This window comes from Vulpes lagopus, chromosome 8 (genome assembly GCF_018345385.1).
Source record: "Vulpes lagopus strain Blue_001 chromosome 8, ASM1834538v1, whole genome shotgun sequence".
Taxonomy (NCBI): Eukaryota; Metazoa; Chordata; class Mammalia; order Carnivora; family Canidae; genus Vulpes; species Vulpes lagopus.
This window is the reverse complement of record NC_054831.1, coordinates 67,439,348-67,461,076: the sequence shown is the minus strand read 5'-3', so window position 1 is coordinate 67,461,076 and position 21,729 is coordinate 67,439,348. Positions and strand designations below refer to the sequence as shown.

At 40.6% G+C, this 21,729-nt stretch overlaps 1 protein-coding gene across 9 annotated transcripts in view; it reads left to right on the top strand.

The window, feature by feature from the left end:
• The first annotated feature begins 12,129 nt into the window (after nucleotides 1-12,129).
• ABI1 (abl interactor 1) overlaps nucleotides 12,130-21,729 on the top strand; it is a 123,387-nt gene continuing 113,787 nt past the window's right edge. For 5 of the 9 annotated variants that reach the window (XM_041767177.1, XM_041767173.1, XM_041767176.1 and 2 more), the window contains exon 1: nucleotides 12,131-12,381. In XM_041767177.1, coding sequence (XP_041623111.1) covers nucleotides 12,265-12,381 — 117 coding nt within the window. In that variant the 5' untranslated portion in view covers nucleotides 12,131-12,264. Of the gene's footprint in view, nucleotides 12,382-21,729 lie in introns of all 9 variants that reach the window. The other 4 variants (XM_041767170.1, XM_041767172.1, XM_041767169.1 and 1 more) reach the window with 2 other exon arrangements.

Genomic DNA, 21,729 nt, shown 5'->3' with positions numbered 1-21,729 from the left:
GCACCTGGGTGTCTCAGTCAGTTAAGTATCTGACTTTGACTGAGGTCATGATCTCAGGGTCCTGGGATGGAACCCCACATGGGGCTCTGTGCTCAGTGGGGGAGTCTGCTTGTCCCTCTGCCCTATCTCTCTCAAATAAATAAATAAAATATTTTTTTAAAAAAAGAAAAGAAATCTTTAAGAAAAATATTTTAGTTATTTGTTTGAGAGTGAGAGAGAGAGCACAGGAGTGGGATGAACAGCAGAGGGAGAAGCAGGCTCCCCACTGAGCAGGGGACCCCATTAGGGCTCAACCCCAGGACTCCAGGATCATGACCTGAGCTGAAGGCAGATACCCAACTAAGCCCCCAGGTGCCCCAATAAATAAAGTATTTAATAAAATTTAAAAAAATAACTGGAAATAAAGGAACATTCATTCAAGAAAAATAGCTGAGGGGCACTTGGGTGGCTTAGTCAATTAAGCTTCTGACTCTTAATTTGGGCTCAGGTCATGATCTCCGTGTCCTGAGATGGAGCCCCCAGTTGGCTCCAGGCTTGGGGCTCAGGGCTCTGGGCTCAGGGGGAGACTGCTTGAGAATCTCCCTCTCCCAATATCTCTCTGCTCCTTCCCTCTCTTGTGCTCATACCCGTACTCTCTCTCTCTCTCAAATAAATCAATCTTAAAAAAATAGCTAAATCTAGTAAGAACAATAAACATTGTGGTGTTTGAATTTGTCTTCTTTCCATCCGTCTTTCCCTAGCTCTACAGTAGCCTTGAAAACAAGCTATCTTGCAATCATAGTGCTTTGAAAAGCATCATCCTAGCAGCCTCTTGATGGGGAAGGACAGGTTGGGAAAGCCCCCAAAAGTCCAATCCCCAGAGAATTATCGCTATTTGACTTTGCTGGCAACTCCCTTGAAAAGCTCTATTCTCAGAATTTATCTTTCACTTGACTCAGAACTCATTTAGCACTAACAATCCTATCCTCAAGGTATTTGTTAAAAACAGTTTGGGGGCATCTGGTTGGCTCAGTTAGTTAAGCATCTGCCTTCGGCTCAGGTCATGATATGGGGATCCTGAGATCGAGCCCTGCATGGGGCTCCCTGCTCATCAAGGAGTCTGCTTCTCCCTCTCCCTCTACAGCTCCTTCTGCTGTGCTCTCTCGATCTCTCTCTGTCAAATAAATAAAATCTTTAAAAAACAAACAAACGAAAAACCAGTTTTAATTGTTTACCATTGCAGTGGCTATGGCAGCAATAATAGATGGGGCAAACAGAAATTGAATAAAAAATTTAAAAAGAGAATGTGGAAATGAGATGTTCACAGAGGGTTTTGAAAAGCAGCAACACGTATTTTTGGAGATCTAGAATAACATGACTATATGCAGAGTTATGTACATGCCCAGGAGACACTGGGACATTGAGTAGATATTGCAGTGGCAGCAAATGACAAAGAATATAGACATTACAGAATTAGCTGGAAAATGTTCTTAAACAACAAATAAGAACGGCATCAAAAAAAAAAAAAAAAAAAGAATGGCATCAAATCCTTGGGAGAAACCCAGATGCTCTTGTCTATGAGTAACCTGCAGGATTGCACAAATAGCACCCAACCACGTGTTTATGTATTGCACAAGTTTTCCCGGTTGTAGTGAACACCTGACACTTATTTTCTTTGATTATTTAGTCTCTCTGGAAACTTCCCACACCAATCTCAGGGCGTTCAAGTGATTATGCTAAGGCTGTCTGAACATGTCCCTGTTGCCAAAGCTGATGATTGGAAAGAAGAGCCAATTCCAGTTGGAATAATCAGATTTTCTTTTTGAGAAATATGGATTTGAGGGCAATCCTCTCAGGTCCGCTCCCTCTTCGGGAGCTTTGTACTATTGCTCAATAAACGTCATCATTCAATAAACTTTGCTGCCCACCAAAAAAAAAGGGGGGGGGCATGGGTTTGGAACTGAGGAATTTGAGCTGAAGATGGTTTTTTTATTATTTTTTAAAGCTTTTATTTATTTATTTATTCATCAGAGACACAGAGACGTAGACAAAGGGAGAAGCAGGCACTCTGCAAGGAGCCCAATGCGGGACTTGATCCCTGGACCTCGGGATCACACCCTGAGCCAAAGGCAGATGCTCAACTGCTGAGCCACCCAAGTGTCCCAGAGGATGGATTTATTGCGTGGTGAAGATGAAACATTTGGTACATACATTTGCCATGCTCTTGACCATTTACGAAGGGTACCAAAACAAAAAAAACCAAAATCTTTACAAAGAAATTGGACACTAAATGAGAATACTACTTGGGGGATGCCTGGGTGGCTCAGTGGTTAAGCATCTGCCTTCGGCTTAGCGCATGATCCTGGAGTCACAGGATCAGGTCCACATCAGGCTCCCTGCATGGAGCCTGCTTCTCCCTCTGCCTGTGTCTCGTCTCTGCTTCTCTCTCTGGGTGTCTCTCATGAATAAATAAATAAATAAAATCTTAAAAAAAAGAGAGAGAGAGAGAATACTACTTGGGTTCCTAATGGCCTTCCAAATGACTTGCACTAGTATTTTTTTTTTTTATGACTGATTGTAGTTTTGAGTTCTGTGGGTGAGCCTGAATTTTCATGATGAGGACTTTTTTCTGCTTTTCTTTTTCCCTTTTTTTGTCTTTTTCTTTCTTATACTACATTGGGTTTTGTTTTCTGTAACATCCAACTAAAGAATACTAACTTTACATGGATTGTCATTTGTCTGTAGAACTTCTAAATATTATATTGTTCATTTGTCAGGAAAAGAGAAATTACTCTAGGTATTTCTAACACTGAGGGATTTGTAAAAGCATTGGAAAGGTTGGAGGGACAAAGTTCAGAGAAGGGCCATTATTAGCCGATTTTCTGCTAGGTTCAAAGAATGAGCTACTTGTTATTGCTGGTGAGACCAGCTGTTCCAGAAACCGTTCTGATTGTCACAAATGCCTGCAGGATCTTGTTGAAGCTGAAAATGAGAGGTGGAGGAGGATGTGTTGATTCAGCAGCTTCCAAAATTAACAAGAAATTAATTCATTCAAACCATGCTGGAAATATTATAGCTTCTGGAAGAGAAGAAAAAATAGCATGAGATTTCACTTAAAGGCTATATTTTTCCCTACAGAACTCCAGGTACTTTGCATTTTTAGCCACTGCTAATTTTTTATTATTTCAGGATAACAGCTTGCTGCACTCTAAAATAACACCAGGGTTCTGCAGGGGCTTGACTTAACATGTCTAAGGGAGCCCTTTCCCCCATGTTAAATGAATAATCAGACCTGCCAGAAAACCAGCCTATAGGTCTGGCCTGCTGCAAATATGATGACTCTGTATGCAAGAATGTCCACCACCAATTATAATAAAATTTGAAAGGAAGGTTTACAATTCATTCTGTCTCCTGAAATCCTCTGGTCTTGTGTGGGCCTTGCTACACTGAACAGATCATTCCATTCACCCTCCTTCTCTGAGGATTCCTGGATAGTATTATTAATTTGAAAAGAAGCAAAGAGAGGTCATAATTGAGGGTTGTAGAACCTGGGATGTCAATTAATCCTAGAATGTCCTGTAGTGAACTGAATCATGTTCCTTGCAAAATTCATATATTGAAGTCCTAACCTCGAGGACCTTAGAATGTGAGTATATTTGGAAATAGAGCCTTTAAATAGGTAATTAAGATGAAATGAGGTCCCGGGATATGATCCTAATGTGGTATGATTGGTGTCCTTATCAAAAGACAAGATTAGGGAGTGATTAGGTGGTTCAGTTAAGTGTCCTGACTCTTGGTCTTGGCTCAGGTTGTAATCTCATGGGTTATGGGATTGAGCCCTGCTTCTGGCTCCGTGAGCAACATGGAGTCTGCTTGGGATTTTCTCTTTCATTCCCATGCTGCCTTCTTCCCTCTCTCTCTCTCAAATAAATAAATATATATTTCAATTAATTAATTATTTCTGTAAGATCTTATTTATTTATTTATTTATTCATGAGAGACAGACAGAAGCAGAGACACAGGCAGAGGGAGAAGCAGGCTCCCTGTGGGGACCCTGATACAGGACTCAATCCCAGGACCCTGGGATCATGCCCTGAGCCATAGGCAGATGCTGAACCACTGAGCCACATGGGCACCCCAATATATTTTTTTAAAGGCAAGATCAGGGCAGCCCAGGTGGCTCAGCGGTTTAGTGCCACCTTCAGCCCGGGGCATGATCCTGGAGACCCAAGATCGAGTCCCACGTTGGGCTCCCTGCATGGAGCCTGCTTCTCCCTCTGACTGTGTCTCTGCCTCTTTCTCTCTCTCTCTCTCTCTCTTTTTCTCTCTCTCTGTGTGTGTCTCATGAATAAATAAATAAAATCTTTTAAAAATATAAAAGGCAAGATCAGGACATAGATACCAGGGAAAAGTCCCACGTGAGTATACGGTGAGAAGATGACCATTGCAAGTCAAGGAGATGGGCTTTAGGAGACACCAAACCTGGTTGACACTTTAATCTTGGACCTCTAGCCTGCAGGACTGTGAGAAAATAAAATTCTGCTGTTTAAGCCACTCAGTGTGTGGTATTTTGTTTTGGCAGCCTGAGCCGACTAATACCTTGCCCCCTTTTTAAAGATGTTTATTTATTTATTTGAGAAAGAAAGAGAGCAAGGCTGATCCTAGGACTCTGGGATCATGACCTGAGCCAAAAACAGATGCTTAACCGACTAAGCCACCAAGGCACCCTCTCTGTGACCCTGTCACATAGTGTGGTGGATGAGGACAAGGAAGGACAGAGAAGAGAACCCTGGTTGCCTGACTCCTGGTTTCTTTCCATTATACCACATTTCTTATCTATATTCTGGTTTGTTAACTACACAATTCCAAGTTAGTATCTTGGGATGCGATATGTGAATTAACTGTGCAGAAGTCTGAGATTCACTAAGTTTGCAGTGTCACTTGTGTCCAGATAACAAGAGAAGCAATCTTGTACCAGGATAGTCCAAATTATCATTTCCTGGCACATCTCTTAATCACTCTGAATTAAGTTCTTATGATTATCAGTAATCTGCTATTTCAAAGTTGAATATATGAAATTTCAATTTATCTCCATGCATATGTGCAGATTTTGCAATTACAAACTGTTTTTCATGACCAAATTGATTATCTTGACTAGACATCCATGAAATGAAATGTATAAGGTCTGATTTTCAGCTCCGGCCTCAGTATACATCATTTAGTTTAATACAGACACTCTTATTCCTTATTCTGTTGGGATTTCTTTGAAAGACATTTCATTTTAATTTATTTTAACAAAACCCACAGAAAAATACTACTTAAGTGAATAGTATAAAAGCGCACATTATGGGAAAGAAACTGAACTCAGAAGTTCTTATGATGTTCTAATTTAGTGTCACCACGTTTGCTTGCCATTTTAATGTTAACTCTTGACCATTTAGTCACCTTTATAACTTGGAAAAGCAAGTTGTTTCCTATCTTTTTGGGTTGTATGATTTTTTTATCCTATATCAAAGCCAACAAAAGATGCGATTTTTCCCCCTGTTCTTTAGTATTTGAAGCAGGGGATTTTTCTTCTGCCTATACTTTCTTTGGGGTCAGCTTCAGTTAGATTACAATAAAACTCATCTATTTTAAGTGTGCAATAAAGTTTGAGAAGTACGTTTAGTCATATCACTACAATCATGATCTAGAATATTTCCCTCACCTCTAAAAGTTAATTTCTGTCTGTTTGGAGTCTGGCCTCTGGCAAAGTCTGATGTGATTTTTTAATCATCAGTTTTGCCTTTTCTAAAATTTCATATAAATGAAATAATATGTAGTCGTGTGTATGTCTGTCTTCTTTCATTTAGCAAATTGCATTTGAGATTCACCCATAACTTTTTAAAAAAGATTTTGTTTATTTATTCATGAGAAACACAGAGAGAAGCAAAGACATAGGCAGAGGGAGAAGCAGGCTCCCTGTGGGGAGCTTGATGTGGGGCTTGATCCCAGGACTCCAAGATCACTCCTGGAGCCAAAGGCAGATGCCCAACCACTGAGCCACCCAGATGCCCTATCCATGAGTTTGTGTGAGTATATAGTTCATTATATTTTGTTGCTGAATAGTATTCTATTGTTTATCCATAGCTGGTTGAAGGACATTTGTGTTGTTCCCAGCTTTTAGTGATTATGTATACAGCTACTATAAACATTCACATAATGTTTTTTTTTTTAAGATTTCATTTATTTATTCATGAGAGAGAGAGAGAGAAAAAGAGAGGCAGAGACACAGGCAGAGGGAGAAGCAGGCTCCATGCAGGGAGCCTGATGTGGGACTCGATCCCAGGACTCCAGGATCACGCCCTGGGCTGAAGGCAGGTGGTAAACTGCTGAGCCACCCAGGGATCTCACACATAATGGTTTTTGTGCCAACATACATTTTCATTTCTCTCAGGTAAATATCTATGAGTAGGATAGCTAGGTTCTATATTAGGTATATATTTGGCTTTATAGGAAACTGCTATACTGCTTTGCAGAGGGACTGCAGTAGTTTGTAGCCAGTAATATATAAGATGTAATGTCTCTGCTAATGTCAGGATATTTTTTTGTAGCTACTCTAATGGGCATGTAGTGTAGTCTTTTAAAATTTATACTACAGGGTACATGGGTGGCTCAGTCCATTTAGCAGCAGGCTCTTGATTTTGGCTCAGGTCATGATTTTAGTGTCATGAGATTGAGCTCTGTGTGAGGCTTCCGCAGCAGTGCAGAATCCAGTTGGGTTTTTCTCTCTCTCACTCACTCTTCTCCTCCCCACACCCTTGCACGTGTGTGTGCCCCCATGCTCTATAAATTAATTACTTAATTGAAAATCTGAAAAAAATTTACACTACATCCTGGTGCAGCACAGTGTTATCTTAGTATGGCTTTATTTTATTTATTTATTTATTTATTTATTTATTTATTTATTTATTTTAAAGATTTTATTTACTTGTTTGAGAGAGAGAGTGCACACGGGTGGCGGGGGTAAGGGGGTGGTAGAGAGGGAGAGGGAGAAGCAGGCAGCCCTATGAGGGATTGATCCCAGGATCCTGAAACCATGACAGGAGCTAAAGACAGATACTTAATGGACCGAGCCTCCCAGGTGCCCCTAGTATGGCTTTAGTTTGCATTTTATTTTATTTTTTAATTTTTTTTAATTTAATTATGATAGTCACAGAGAGAGAGAGAGAGAGAGAGGCAGAGACATAGGCAGAAGGAGAAGCAGGCTCCATGCACCGGGAGCCTGATGTGGGATTCGATCCTGGGTCTCCAGGATCGCGCCCTGGGCCAAAGGCAGGCGCCAAACCGCTGCGCCACCCAGGGATCCCTTTAGTTTGCATTTTCTTGATGAGTAATGAGTACCTTTTCCTGTATTTATTGGCCTTTTGTGAAATGTAGTTCTCTTGTCTGTTTTTTATTGAATTGTCTTTATTTTTTTATTTTTAGATTTCATTTATTTATTTGACAGAGAGAGAGTGCAAACAGGGGGGCGAGGCAGGAGAGGGAGAAGGAGAAGCAGACTCCTTGCTGAGCAAGCCAATCCCAGGACTGTGGGATCACGTCCTGGCCAAAGGCAGATTCTTAACCCACTAAGCCACCCAGGCACCTCTGAACTATCTTTTTTTTATTGACTTGGAAGAATTTTTTAATATTTTATTTATTTATTTATTTGAGAGAGAGTGAGTGAGAGCAAGATAGGGCACAGGAGTTGAGGAAGGGACAGAGGCAGAGGAAGAGAAAGAAGCAGACTCTTCACTGAGCAGGGAACCCAATGCAGGACTCCAAACCAGGACCCCAGCTGAGGGGAGATGCTTAACCGACTGAGCCACCCAGGTGCCTTGACTTGGAGGAATTTTTTAAAGTTATATTCTAAGGATGAGTCCTCTGTCAAATGTATATGTTGTGGCTTATGTTCTCACTTTCTTAACAGTATTCTTTTTTTTATGAGCATAGTGTTTTAACTTTAATGATGGCTATAGTAGGCTGACTAATGGACTTCCAAAGATGTCCATGTCCTAATCCCTGAAACTATGGGTATATTACCTTATATGTTAAAAGGGACTTTGCAGGGATCCCTGGGTGGCGCAGCGGTTTGGCGCCTGCCTTTGGCCCAGGGCGCGATCCTGGAGACCCGGGATCGAATCCCACGTCGGGCTCCCGGTGCATGGAGCCTGCTTCTCCCTCTGCCTGTGTCTCTGCCTCTCTCTCTATCTCTCTGTGACTATCATAAATAAATAAAAATTAAAAAAAAATTAAAAAAAAAAGGGACTTTGCAAAGGGAATCCAGCTAAGGATCTTGAGCTGGAATGTATATAGTTACAGCGTCCTTATAAGAGGAAGAGATGATGGTGAGAGTCAGAGAGAAAGAGATGTGTTTATAGAAGCAAAGTCAAAGGTTTGAATATGCACTGCTGCTGAGTTGAAGATGGAAGAAAGGGCCATGAGCCAGGGAATGCAGGTAGCTTCTAAAACCGGAAAAGCAAGGAAACTTATTCTCTGGAGTCTCCAGAAGGAACAAAGCCATATTGACACCTTAATTTTAGCTGAGACTTCTGACTTCCAGAGCTGTAAAGATAATAAATTAGTATTGCTTTAAGTTACTACATTTGTTGTAATTTGTTATGGCAGCTTTGGAAATGAATGCAATGGCTTACCTACTCACTTTATTAAAAAGCAGTTTTTCCTTTTTAAAATTTTCTAATTTTTTAGTGCTTACTGTATCCTGGCTAAGAAATCTTTGCCTACCCCACACTTGTGAAGTTATTCTATGTTTTCTTGCAGAAGCTTTATAGCTTTACCTTTTACATTTGGATCTATTTTATATCCTAAATAAATTTTGGAATATGTTATAAGGTGGGTTCAATGTTCATTAAACACACACACACACACACACACACACACACATACAGGTATCCAATGACTCCAGCACATTTACTGGGAAAAGATAATCCTTTCCCTCTTTGAATTGCACTGGCACTTTTGTCAGCAATCCAATTCCTGCATATATTTGCATCTGTTCCAAAGAACAATTTTTGTTTGTGTTCTTACATGAAGTCCACAGTGTCTTAATTTCTGTACCTTTACAGTAAATCTTGAAATTTGATCGTTTATATCCTCTAACTTCATTCTTCTGCTTTAGTATTATCTTGGCTATACTGAGGTCTTCGCATTTCCATATAATTTTTAGAATCACCTTGTCAATTTTTAAAAACCTGTTAGGATTTTGAATAGGGGTGTACAAGGAAGATGTTTTAGTACAGACATTTAGATCCTTCAGCTAAATTTTATTCTATTAAATCTTTGAATATATACATTTTTCTGGTTTATCTGTTAGTAACTTTTTATGTTTGTAACTTAACCTAAATTTATGATAGTAACATATGCTTATGGTATAGAGTCACATTTTGTCCTTAGAGTCAGTTAAGTCCTTAGCTTAATTTATTGGGAGGGAAAAATGGTTTTCAAACTGTGGGTCATGAAATGAATTCAGTGGTCCTTATCAACATTACGTAAAATAAAATAGAACAGGAAATATCAGAGTAATCATATTTAGTTTTGTAAAACTTTTTTTTAAGGTTTTATTTATTTATTTGAGAAAGAGAGAGCAGGATCAAGAAGGAGGGACAGAGGGAGAGGAAGAATCAGGGTCTCCACTGAGCAGGGAGCCCCACATGTTACTCGATCCCAGGACCCCAAGATCATGATCTGAAGGCAGATGCTCAACCACTGAGCCACCAGGCATACCTAGTTTTGTTAAACTTTTATACCAGCATGTATATCATCTATCTATCTATCTATCTATCTATCATCTATCTATCTATCTATCTATCTACCTACCTACCTACCTCTACCTATGTTTTGGATCTTGTTGCATATAATATTTTTTATTTTGAGTTGTGTTGAAAGCCCATAGCTACAGTATGGTGCTGTGTTTTACAGTTTTATCTCCACAAACCCCTTTTAAGTTGAAGTGTAGTTGACACTATTTGGTTTTAATAAAGAAATATTGCCAGATTATAGACTGTAATTATCAGGGAAACTATTTTTTAAAATTAAAATACAGAGGATAGCACATTCAACTCAATTACCTTAAAGGTATGAGGGATAACTTCTTTGAATGTATTTTATATGAACCACAAGCATTTGAATGGATAGTTTTAACTGGATAGTAGGAATGATCACTGATCTAGAAGTTGAAGCACTTGATTACTATTTCCAGTGTCCTTAGCTAAACTCTTTTGCTTTCTAGCTTAAATTTCCGTATTTAGTAAAGATAGAAGAGAATCTTTAGGTCATTTATTCCTCAGAGTTGTGGGCATGAGAGAAATCTGGTAGTACTTTGAAAATACTAAAGCAGGGGCACCTGTTTTTTGACTTCCCCAATGTTGGTGTTTTTTTTTTTTTTTTTTTTAAATTTTATTTATTTATTCATGAGAGAGAGAAGAGAGGCAGAGACACAGGCTCCATGCAGGGAGCCCAATGCAGGACTTGACCCTGGGGCTCCAGGATCATGCCCTGGGCCAAAGGCAGGTGCTGAACCACTGAGCCACCCAGGGATCACCTCCCCAATGTTGTTAAAAGGTATCACTATGTGGGGACACCTGGCTGGCTCAGACAGAAGACCCTTGATCTTAGGGTCCTGAGTTGGAATCCCATGTTGGATGTAGAGATTAAAACAAAAACAAAAAACCAACCACCAAAAACCAACGAAAACTTAAAAAAAAAAAAAGGTATCAATATATGGATATAAGCAAGCTTAGTGATGTCTGTAGTTAAATCTGGCTCATGTGGAAACCAAATTTAAGAACATATCACATTGTTAAAAAAATCATATTAAAAATACTAATATATTGTAGAGTCCACTTTTAGGCAAATAGTCTTGAGAATGGATGTAGAAAGGGTCATAGTGACCACCTGGCTGAACACAGGCCCATCAGGTGACCCACGTCAAAATATCCATAGGCCATAACTAACCAGTGGGCTACTTACAACTAGGCACAGTTCCCAAAAAAGGGAATATTCCATATGTCACCATGCCTCCTCTTCCTACCCCCTTTAAAAAAAAAAAAAAGATTTTACTTATTTATTCATGAGAGACAGAGACACAGGCAGAGGGAGAAGCAGGCTCCGTGCAAGGAGCCCGACATGGGACTTGATCAGGATCACACCCTGGGCTGAAAGCAGGCGCTAAACGGCTGAGCCACCAGGGCTGCCCTTCTTACCCCCTTTAAAGACAGTCCTCATGCACTGCCTCCTTGCAGACAGCCTGGGTGGCTCAGCGGTTGAGCATCTGCCTTTGGCCCAGGGCGTGATCCTGGGGTCCTGGGGTCCAGTCCCACATCGGGCTCCCCGCAGGGAGCCGGCTTCTCCCTCTGCCTGCATCTCTGCCTCTCACTCGGTGTCTCCCATGAATAAAGAAATAAAATCTAAGAAAAAAAGAGTATAGGGAGATACTTGCAAAGAAGAGTTAAAGAAAAAGCAATTAGGACGGAATAACACTGAAATTATGTGTATTTTTAAATTGTGAATCTTTAGGTACGGAGTATTCTTGTTCAACTCGTACCTCCAGTGTTAGTACATTGCTTGGTACGGAGCTTTAATGACAAATGTTTGCTAAATTTTAAATGATAAACGGAGAGTGGAGGAGGTAAGCCAGAGTCGCGTTACATCTAAGAAGACAGGGAGTAAAGATTTGGATCCCTTCATATGCTAGCCCTTTTTAATCCCGTATCAGTGTTGATACCTCTGATTCCCTGACATTTCCTATCAACCAGATTCTGCCAATATTCACGTCTTCCCTCGGGAAAGGATTTTATTTTCTAGACTCTCTCTATGGCGCCATCTGCCGGAGATGTCAGGAATCTCCGCCTTTAACCCCCTCCCTGGGCGGTCCTTTACGGTCCTCCCTGTTTTTTTTTTCCTCCCCGGGAGGTTCCCCTACACGCATGCGCTCTTGGTTTGACGGCCTGCGAGAGACTACAATTCCCTGAAGGCCATGCGAAAGGAAAAAAAAAATCCCGTGGTCGCGGGGAGAAGGAGGGAAAGACGTGAAGGCTCGCGAGAGAATGGGATTGAGGCGACTGCGCGAAGTGGGTGGAGCGGGGTGGAGAGGGTGAGGAGGAAGAGGAGGAGGTGCCGTCCCACAATACCAGGCGGGAGGGCGGTAGGCGGTTTGTATCCGGGCTGTGAGGTGCTCGGCCCCTCCGCGGACCTTGCTGCCTCTGTCTCTTTAACGCGAGAGGAAGCGATGCGGAGGGGTGGAAAATGGCAGAGCTGCAGATGTTACTAGAAGAGGAGATCCCGTCTGGCAAGAGGGCCCTGATAGAGAGTTACCAGAATCTGACCCGGGTGGCGGACTACTGTGAAAACAACTACATACAGGTGAGGCGCGCGGGCGGGCGGGGGGCAGGCGGGGGCCGGCCGGCCGGGCCGAGGATCCGCCGCCTGCCGCCCGAGTGACCAGCCCACCGGGCGGGGTGGGGAACTGCCCGGACCTCAGCGGCTGCCTCAGCCCCAGCCTCAACCCCAACCCCAACCCCAACCCCAACCCCAACCCCAACCCCAGTCCCAGCCCCAGCCCGGGAGAGAGAGAGCAAGTGGCCGGGCTGAGGGAGTAGGGCTGCGATACAGGAAGTGGCTGCGGCGGCTGAAACCGATAGAAGCCGAGAGAGAAAATGGGCGAGGGATCCCGGCGCTCGCGGCGGCCGCAGACCGGCGCCCCCCTGCCGTCCGCCTCCCTTCGGGGTGCGCCCCCCCGGGTCGGGCTCCCCCCCCGCCCCCCCCCCCCCCCCGGGTCGCGCGCTGCCCTCGGCCGCCTTCCGTTCGCCGCGCTCCTGTCCAGGAGAACCCGCTGCCGTCCGCCCCGAGAGGGGTCTGGGACGGGGGAAGAGGGAAGGGCAAGGAGGAGCGGCCGAAGGGAGAGGAAAGCGGGGTGTGTGTGTGTGCGCGCTCGTGTGTGGCGGGGGAGGGCAGGGTGGGAGCGATTATGTCAGTTCAACCCAGAGGGTGTGTCTTTTTATTTATTTATTTAAAAAAAAAATTTGTCATGAGTCACATTACACAGATCTCCCGGAGGAGAGGAGGAAGCGGATGGGGAGCGAGGGAGGGCGCATAAGAGAAGTTAATCTCAAAATTCCTGTAATTGAAGGTTTGTAAATTTGCCTGGCTGTCCGAATTCAAGTCGGGTCCCCCCCGCCCCAGCATTTTCACTTCCGCCCCACCACAATGCATTCTAGAGGTGGTGAGGACTGTCCTTATCGTAAAACATGAATTATTCTGAACTACTTGCAAAAATGTCTTGCGCTCTCTCTTCCCCAAAAGTTCTTGGACTGTTTGTTGGCTTTAAAAGTAGCTTAAAATAGAACAGTGTAACTGCCGGTTTCTTGTTTTCTGAGGTTTCTCTCTTTCCGACCTAAGTAAAAGGCATAGACTATGAATCCAGGTAGATTACCGGACGTATTTAGCCCTAGGACCATAATGTTAAAATTTACTAAGTTTATTAGAACATTATCAGGCTTTAATTATGTCAGGTTCTTGTTGGTTTTTATTTTAATGATTGAAAGTGATTTATACTGTGATAGTTTGGTTTGTAGATCTTCAGCTGGGTAAACCAACAGTTTGCTGTAGAAGCAGTTAAGGAGCAGAGTCCTTTGTATCAATATAATGACATCAAAAATTCGCTTGTTAGGATAAGGCATAATCCAGACGTGCTCTGAAAGAGTCGAGTTATTGCAATTTAGAACTAAAGTATTTCTAGAAATGCCTTCCATGTGATTATCAAGAGCCAATAATTTCTGTGTTGGCAAATGGTTTGTTTCCTTTATTTTTAGAAGGAGATACTGTTTTCAGGATATTTTGAATATTTCTCAATTTCCATAGTAGTAACATTGTGTCTTAAGTAGCACCAGTAAGAATTTATCTCCTAAACTTTTTCAAGCTTTTTACTTTAGGAGTTCTGATAAATAAACTTCTTGAATGGCCACCATGTCTACTGTACTATTTGTTTTTGCAAACTTTGTAGTTAGCCTTTTTAAAAAAAAAAAATTCTAAAATCTATGGAAAAGTGAATATAGTTTTCAAAAAGAAAAGTGGTCTTGTAGTTTATTGATATTAACATATACAACTTGTATTCACCATAACATGAAAAGCCTTAAAATTGAGGTGAATCTCAATTTGCTGAAAGTTCTGAAGATTCTGAAAATTAAAGGGAAAGCACAGGAAGTTTCTTGTCCCCCCAGTCCAGAAAAATCATTTCTTTGTAGAAGTCCATAAATAAGTACTTCATGAAAGGGTGGCTTCTTTTGCGGTTGGGAAATCTGACAAATATATGGTGTGGTAACTGCTACGTGTTGGCAAATGCGTGTTTTAACTTGTCTGTTGACTACTTTTCTTTTTTTTTTTTCAGGTAGTTGTGTGCTGTATAGTTTTTATTTTTTTCCTCCCTGATCTCTTTCCTCTTGCCACAGTCATGTAACTCTGAAACACTTTTAAACTTCATTAGTAATATTCCTAGTTAAGATAAATCACGGTGTTTCTTCTGTAATCTTTTTTTTTTTTTAAAGATTTATTTAAAAAAAAAAAAAAAAGATTTATTTATTCAAGAGAGACACAGAGAGAGGCAGAGACACAGGCAGAGGGAGAAGCAGGCTCCATGCAGGGAGCAGACGCGGGACTCAATGCCTGAGTCTCCAGGATCAAGCCCTGGGCTGAAGGCGGCGTTAAACCGCCGAGTCCCCCAGTCTGCCCTGTAATCTTTCTTAGACATGTTAGTACCATGGTGCCAAGAGCCATTGCCAATGGCCCCAGATTGTTTTTGGTGGTTCTAAACTTGACACCAGTTAAGATATTTTGAACTTCGGTGGGGTGGGGGAGATGAAATTCACACATAGTGTTTATCTTAGTAGCCTTGAAATTTGGAGCAGCATGATGTAGGTTACTAGCTGCCTTCCCTGAGATGGGGTCAGGCTCAGATGATGGAGGCTGGAAGTTGATGTAGTAGCTTAGCCTTTGTGACATGCTGTGCTGCTAACTTTGGTGGAATAGGAAACATGTAGTGCTAGAAATATCCATTTAGCTGTCTTTTGAGATCTTTCTATATCCTTTCTGTGACCCTGGGTTTGAGTTATAATGAATATTCTACATAAACATATTACCTCTCAGGGAAAGCATATAGTCATATGTGTGTGTGTGTGTGTGTGTATATATATATATATATATATATAGTCACTTATATTTTGTGAATTTTTTTATACTCAAGATGAGTTATTTTATTGCTTGGGTGATTTTTATCCTCAGAGTTCAATTTTTATTTTGTTTTCATACAGTTTGGAAGTACAATTCAGGTGAGTTGTTTAGTAGACAAGTTCTTTTGGCTGTGGTGCAGTTGAGCATAGAGCACATTATTAGTTCTTCAGGGCCTGTTGACTTTAATTATTAAATTGTTTTATTAATAGCAAAACTTCTCAAAAGAGTCTATTACTGTAAAAAAGGATGGTGCTTTTGAAATTGCTATGGGGAAATAATTCTCAAAATATAAAGTATTTTATATATAGACATGAAGAAAAATCTTTGCCTTTTTTTGTCTTCAGTTTGAGTTTTTTTGGTGGGTTAGGTCAAGGACAGTCATTCCTCAACTTGTACATACTCGTATCTGACCAGTTCTCTTTGTTCTACTTTAGGGTCTTTATTGCCATTGTCATGGGAACTGTTTTGAGGAATAGGAAGGTAAGCTAAGTGAAAAGGAGTAGAAACTGCTAAGACAGGTTTCTCAGCATGCAGATTGCTAGATTGGGGTCTTCCATATAACTTTTTTTTTTAAGCATAAAAGTCTTCCATATAACTTTTTTTTAAAAGATTTTATTTATTTATTAATGAGAGAGGCAGAGATATAGGCAGAGGGAGAAGCAGGCCCCATGCAGGAAGCCTGATGTGGGACTCGATCCTGGGACCCCAGGATCTTGCCCTGAGCTAAAAAGGCAGACACTCAACCTTTGAGACACCCAGGTGTCCCTATGCTTTTCTTTTTTTAAGCAGATGATCAGCCTGTAGTCAGAAGCATCAAATACCTAGCCTAAAGTTAAAGTTCTATATCTTTAGACAGTGTGTAGAGTCAAACACGATTTTCCTTTTAATGAATACTCACTGAATGGGGATGTTTATCTGAGCATAGAGGATAAAAAGCTGGTATGAAGAAGGTAGTACTATAATTGCTTCTATTTGTTGAGTACCTACCCTGTCCCAGCCTCTGCTGGTTGATCTGTATTATCTTTAATTCTTAAAAAACTCTCCACGATAGGCAGTATTCTTTTATAGTTAAGGAAATTAAGAGTCAGAAAAGTTAAATAAATTTTGTTTGATCATACAGTTAGTAATTGGCAGTCAGGGTTTCTGCCCAACTCCGAGAGGCTCCACAGGCTGCTCTCTTGCCATATCACTCTGTCTCCAGACTCTATTGAATCTAGACTAATTCAGAAATGTCATAGGATGAATAGACTCTTGTTGGAAAATCTAGAATCTAACAACTATTTTATCATCGTTTCTTCTGAGTTCCAGGTTGCAAGTATAAGAACAGGTATGTTTGTAATTTGGGGACTTGCCTTCATCCCCAAAGGATGGTAGCTTTGGCACTTGAAGTACTGTATTATAGAAATCAGGCTAGTTTTTCATCGAGTTTGGTGGATCCTTTCCTTTCTATGCATCTTTGTCTGGTTTTTAAAATTCTGATTCAGCTTTGCAATTGTGATAAGAAAATTTGTATAATAATTAGTAGAAGTTAGCAGGGGCTCCTGGGTGCCTCAATCAGTTAAGTTTCTGTCGTTGGCTTAGGTCCTAATCGCAGGGTCCTAGGTTTGAGTCCCAGGTTGGCCTCCCTGCTTAGTGGGGGGGTTTGCTTCACCCTCTGTTCCTCCTCCCCACTTGAGCTCTCTCACTCTCTCAAATAGATAAACTCTTAAAAAAAATTAGTAAAAGTTAACAAAAAAGTCTTGAAATATTATAATTATTTCTGACTTCCACACAAACTAGGTTCAGTCAAAATGGTTAAGACAGTCAAAACGGTTAAGAAAATTAGGGTGGAGGGATCCCTGGGTGGCGCAGTGGTTTAGTGCCTGCCTTGGCCCAGGGCTTGATCCTGGAGACCTGGGATCGAACCCCGGGTTGGGCTCCCTGCATGGAGCCTGCTTCTCCCTCTGCCTGTGTCTCTGCCTCTCTCTCTCTCTCTGTGTGACTATCATGAATAAATAAATAAAATCTTAAAAAAAAAAATTAGGGTGGATTGGAAATGGTAGAGTTCTTAGAATTGCACTTTGCATTTTGAGTACAGGAGGCACTAGCAAAATTAGAGATACAGGTTGGAAATTTAAATGAATTAAATAGGCTTTTAGTAATGTACAGTGTGGTGACTATAATTAATACTGAATGTAAAAAAAAAAAAAAAAGAAAAAGGCAGCCTGGGTGGCTCAGCGGTTTGGCCCAGGGTGTGATCCTGGAGACCTAGGATCAAGTCCCATGTCAGGCTCCCTGCATGGAGCCTGCTTCTCCCTCTGCCTGTGTCTCTGCCTCCCTCTCTCTGTGTCATGAATTTAAAAAAATCTTAAAGAAAAAAAGTTTCTAAGAGAGTAGATCTTAAAAATTCTCACTATAGGAAGAAAAAAAAATTATAATTGTGTGGTGATGGATGTTAGCTAGGTTTATTGTGGTGATTTTTTTTTTTTTTTTTTAATTTATGATAGAGAGAGAGAGAGAGAGAGAGGCAGAGACATAGGCAGAGGGAGAAGCAGGCTCTGTGCACCGGGAGCCTGATGTGGGATTCGATCCCGGGTCTCCAGGATCGCGCCCTGGGCCAAAGGCAGGTGCCAAACCGCTGCGCCACCCAGGGATCCCTGTGGTGATCATTTTGCAGTATATACAAATACTGAATGATGTTGTACACATGAAGCTAATGTTATGACAATTTAAAACAAAACAGAGCTTTAGATATTTTATGGAAGATCCTCAGTTGTTTGATTTATACCATGTCACACCATGTTTATTAATGCTGCTGTGAAGCAGATAGAATCTGACGACCTTCCATATTAGGTCTTATAAAAAGTCCATTCATAAGGATAGAATATTATATCAATTCTTATTATTAATACTCTCAAGGATATGGACTATTCTTTAGGGCTGTATGTTATTTGAAAGTTTGTGTTAAAACTAATGTCCTAGAGTGCCTGGGTGGTTCAGTTGGCTAAGCGTCTGACTCTTGGTTTTTACTCAGGCCATGATCTCAGGGTGGTGAGACAAAGCCCTGCACTGTGCTCTGTGCTCAGCGTGAAACCTGCTTGAGATTCTGTCTCCCCCTCTGCCTTTACTGCCATGCTCACATGCTCTCCCTCTCAAATAAAATCTTAAAAAAACAATTCTTCTCCTTTTTCCTTTTGTAACTTTCGTACTAATAAGAACTTTACCTATGGTGCTTTGATCGAATCCTGATCTGTTTAGATCCTGAGTTTTAGCATGCTTGTATCTTTTGGACATCCTAATTCCTCAGGATGAGGATACTTGTAATGCCTTCTGTGTGCTTCTGTGTCCTCCAGTTGGTTCTGATAGCTAAAGAATGCTAATACTCTGTAGTGGAAGAAGGTATTTGAACAAATGGGGGTGTGATCTGTGATTGTGTTTGTTTTAAAATAACCTTACCATTTCCAATCCATCCTATTTCAAATATAACTTAAAGTATAAGGAAACTGGTAGCTAGGGTGGCTCAGCGTTTTAGCGCCGCCTTCAGCCCAGGGCCTCATCCTGAGACTCAGGATCGAGTCCCACGTCAGGCTCCCTGATGGAGCCTGGGTTCTCCCTCTGCTGGAAAAAGGCAGCCTGGGTGGCTCAGCGGTTTGGCCCAGGGTGTGATCCTGGAGACCTAGGATCAAGTCCCATGTCAGGCTCCCTGCATGGAGCCTGCTTCTCCCTCTGCCTGTGTCTCTGCCTCCCTCTCTCTGTGTCATGAATTAAAAAAATCTTAAAGAAAAAAAGTTTCTAAGAGAGTAGATCTTAAAAATTCTCACTATAGGAAGAAAAAAAAATTATAATTGTGTGGTGATGGATGTTAGCTAGGTTTATTGTGGTGATTTTTTTTTTTTTTTTTTTAATTTATGATAGAGAGAGAGAGAGAGAGAGAGGCAGAGACATAGGCAGAGGGAGAAGCAGGCTCTGTGCACCGGGAGCCTGATGTGGGATTCGATCCCGGGTCTCCAGGATCGCGCCCTGGGCCAAAGGCAGGTGCCCAAACCGCTGCGCCACCCAGGGATCCCTGTGGTGATCATTTTGCAGTATATACAAATACTGAATGATGTTGTACACATGAAGCTAATGTTATGACAATTTAAAACAAAACAGAGCTTTAGATATTTTATGGAAGATCCTCAGTTGTTTGATTTATACCATGTCACACCATGTTTATTAATGCTGCTGTGAAGCAGATAGAATCTGACGACCTTCCATATTAGGTCTTATAAAAAGTCCATTCATAAGGATAGAATATTATATCAATTCTTATTATTAATACTCTCAAGGATATGGACTATTCTTTAGGGCTGTATGTTATTTGAAAGTTTGTGTTAAAACTAATGTCCTAGAGTGCCTGGGTGGTTCAGTTGGCTAAGCGTCTGACTCTTGGTTTTTACTCAGGCCATGATCTCAGGGTGGTGAGACAAAGCCCTGCACTGTGCTCTGTGCTCAGCGTGAAACCTGCTTGAGATTCTGTCTCCCCCTCTGCCTTTACTGCCATGCTCACATGCTCTCCCTCTCAAATAAAATCTTAAAAAAACAATTCTTCTCCTTTTTCCTTTTGTAACTTTCGTACTAATAAGAACTTTACCTATGGTGCTTTGATCGAATCCTGATCTGTTTAGATCCTGAGTTTTAGCATGCTTGTATCTTTTGGACATCCTAATTCCTCAGGATGAGGATACTTGTAATGCCTTCTGTGTGCTTCTGTGTCCTCCAGTTGGTTCTGATAGCTAAAGAATGCTAATACTCTGTAGTGGAAGAAAGGTATTTGAACAAATGGGGGTGTGATCTGTGATTGTGTTTGTTTAAAATAACCTTACCATTTCCAATCCATCCTATTTCAAATATAACTTAAAGTATAAGGAAACTGGGTAGCTAGGGTGGCTCAGCGTTTTAGCGCCGCCTTCAGCCCAGGGCCTCATCCTGGAGACTCAGGATCGAGTCCCACGTCGGGCTCCCTGCATGGAGCCTGGTTCTCCCTCTGCCTGTGTCTCTCATGAATAAATAAATTAAATCTTAAAAAAAAAATGTATAAAGAAACTAATTTTGAACTTTATTTTACTAGTAACACAATAATTAAAAATTCATTATGGAAAATTTCAAACATGTTCAGAAATGGAGAGAATATATAATGAAACCTTATGTTCATTACCCATCTTCAACAATTATCAACTCCCGGCCAGTCTCTTTTCATCTATATTCCTCTTAAATCTCCTTACCATTATTGTAAAGCCTATCTTTTACATATCATTTCATCCATGAATATATTAGTATATTGCCCTAAAAGATAAAGGGTTATTATTAAATCTATTGCATAACTTTTATATGTGGAGAAAAAAGATGAATGTTATAATTTACAAGTGACAAAAATGAGTAGGAAGCTTTAAAATGGTTAATATATATATTTTTACTGTTAACATTTTTAATTTACAGCCAATTTTGTTAGTGATTCCTGCCATAGGTTGATTAGATATAGCTATATTATTTGGTTCATATGGAATTTTTGTTTTTTTTTTTCCTTTTACGATTTAATTGACTTCATTAAGCAATTCATGAATCTAGTATCATCCCACATAGCAAATAGAGGGGAGCTCCCAAGTGGATTCTTTTTTCTTGAGATATAATTCATATAAAACCAACCACTTTAAAGTATATAGTTCAGTGGTATTTTATGCTCTACAGTGTTGCACAATCATCACCTTGATATAGTTCCAGAACATTTTTATCACTCCTCAGAATAACCTTGTACTCATTAAGCAGTTTGTCCCTATCCCTACCCACCTAGTACCTGGCATCTGCCAATTTGCTTTCTGAATTTTTGTATTCTATACAGTTCATATAAGTGGAATTATACAATACGAGGCCTTTTGTTTGCTTTCTTTTACTTTATAGTAAACATTATATTTTTGAAGTTCATTTTATAGCACGTGTTAGTACTTCATCCTTTTTTATGGCTAATATTCTACCAAATATACCACATTTTATTTATCCATTCATCTGTTATTGGACATTTGAATTTCTACTTTTTGGTTATTGTGAATGGGATTATGAAAATTCATGTATGGTGTTTATTGGAGTACTTTCTTTTCAGTTCTTCGGTATATACACCTAGGAGTGGTTCATAATGCTCTTTTGTTGTGAAATATATAGCTATCTGAATGAGTACTATCATATTGCAGTGTAATGAGGGAATTGCAGGCATGAACATATACTCAGAATATGAGTGTAAACTGATAGCAATTAAGACTTGGAGTCTTAATTTTTCACTATATATAAGGTTAATTTCCTTCATTACTAAAGTGATATTAAATATAGGAACTGCACAAATTTTAAACTTTTTAGAAATATACATGGCTTAGACCATTACAGGTTGGTGAAGCATGTGACTCTTGATCTGTGGTTGTGAGTTTGAGCCCTATGTTTGGTATAGAAATTACTTAAAAATAATAAATTAAAAAAATC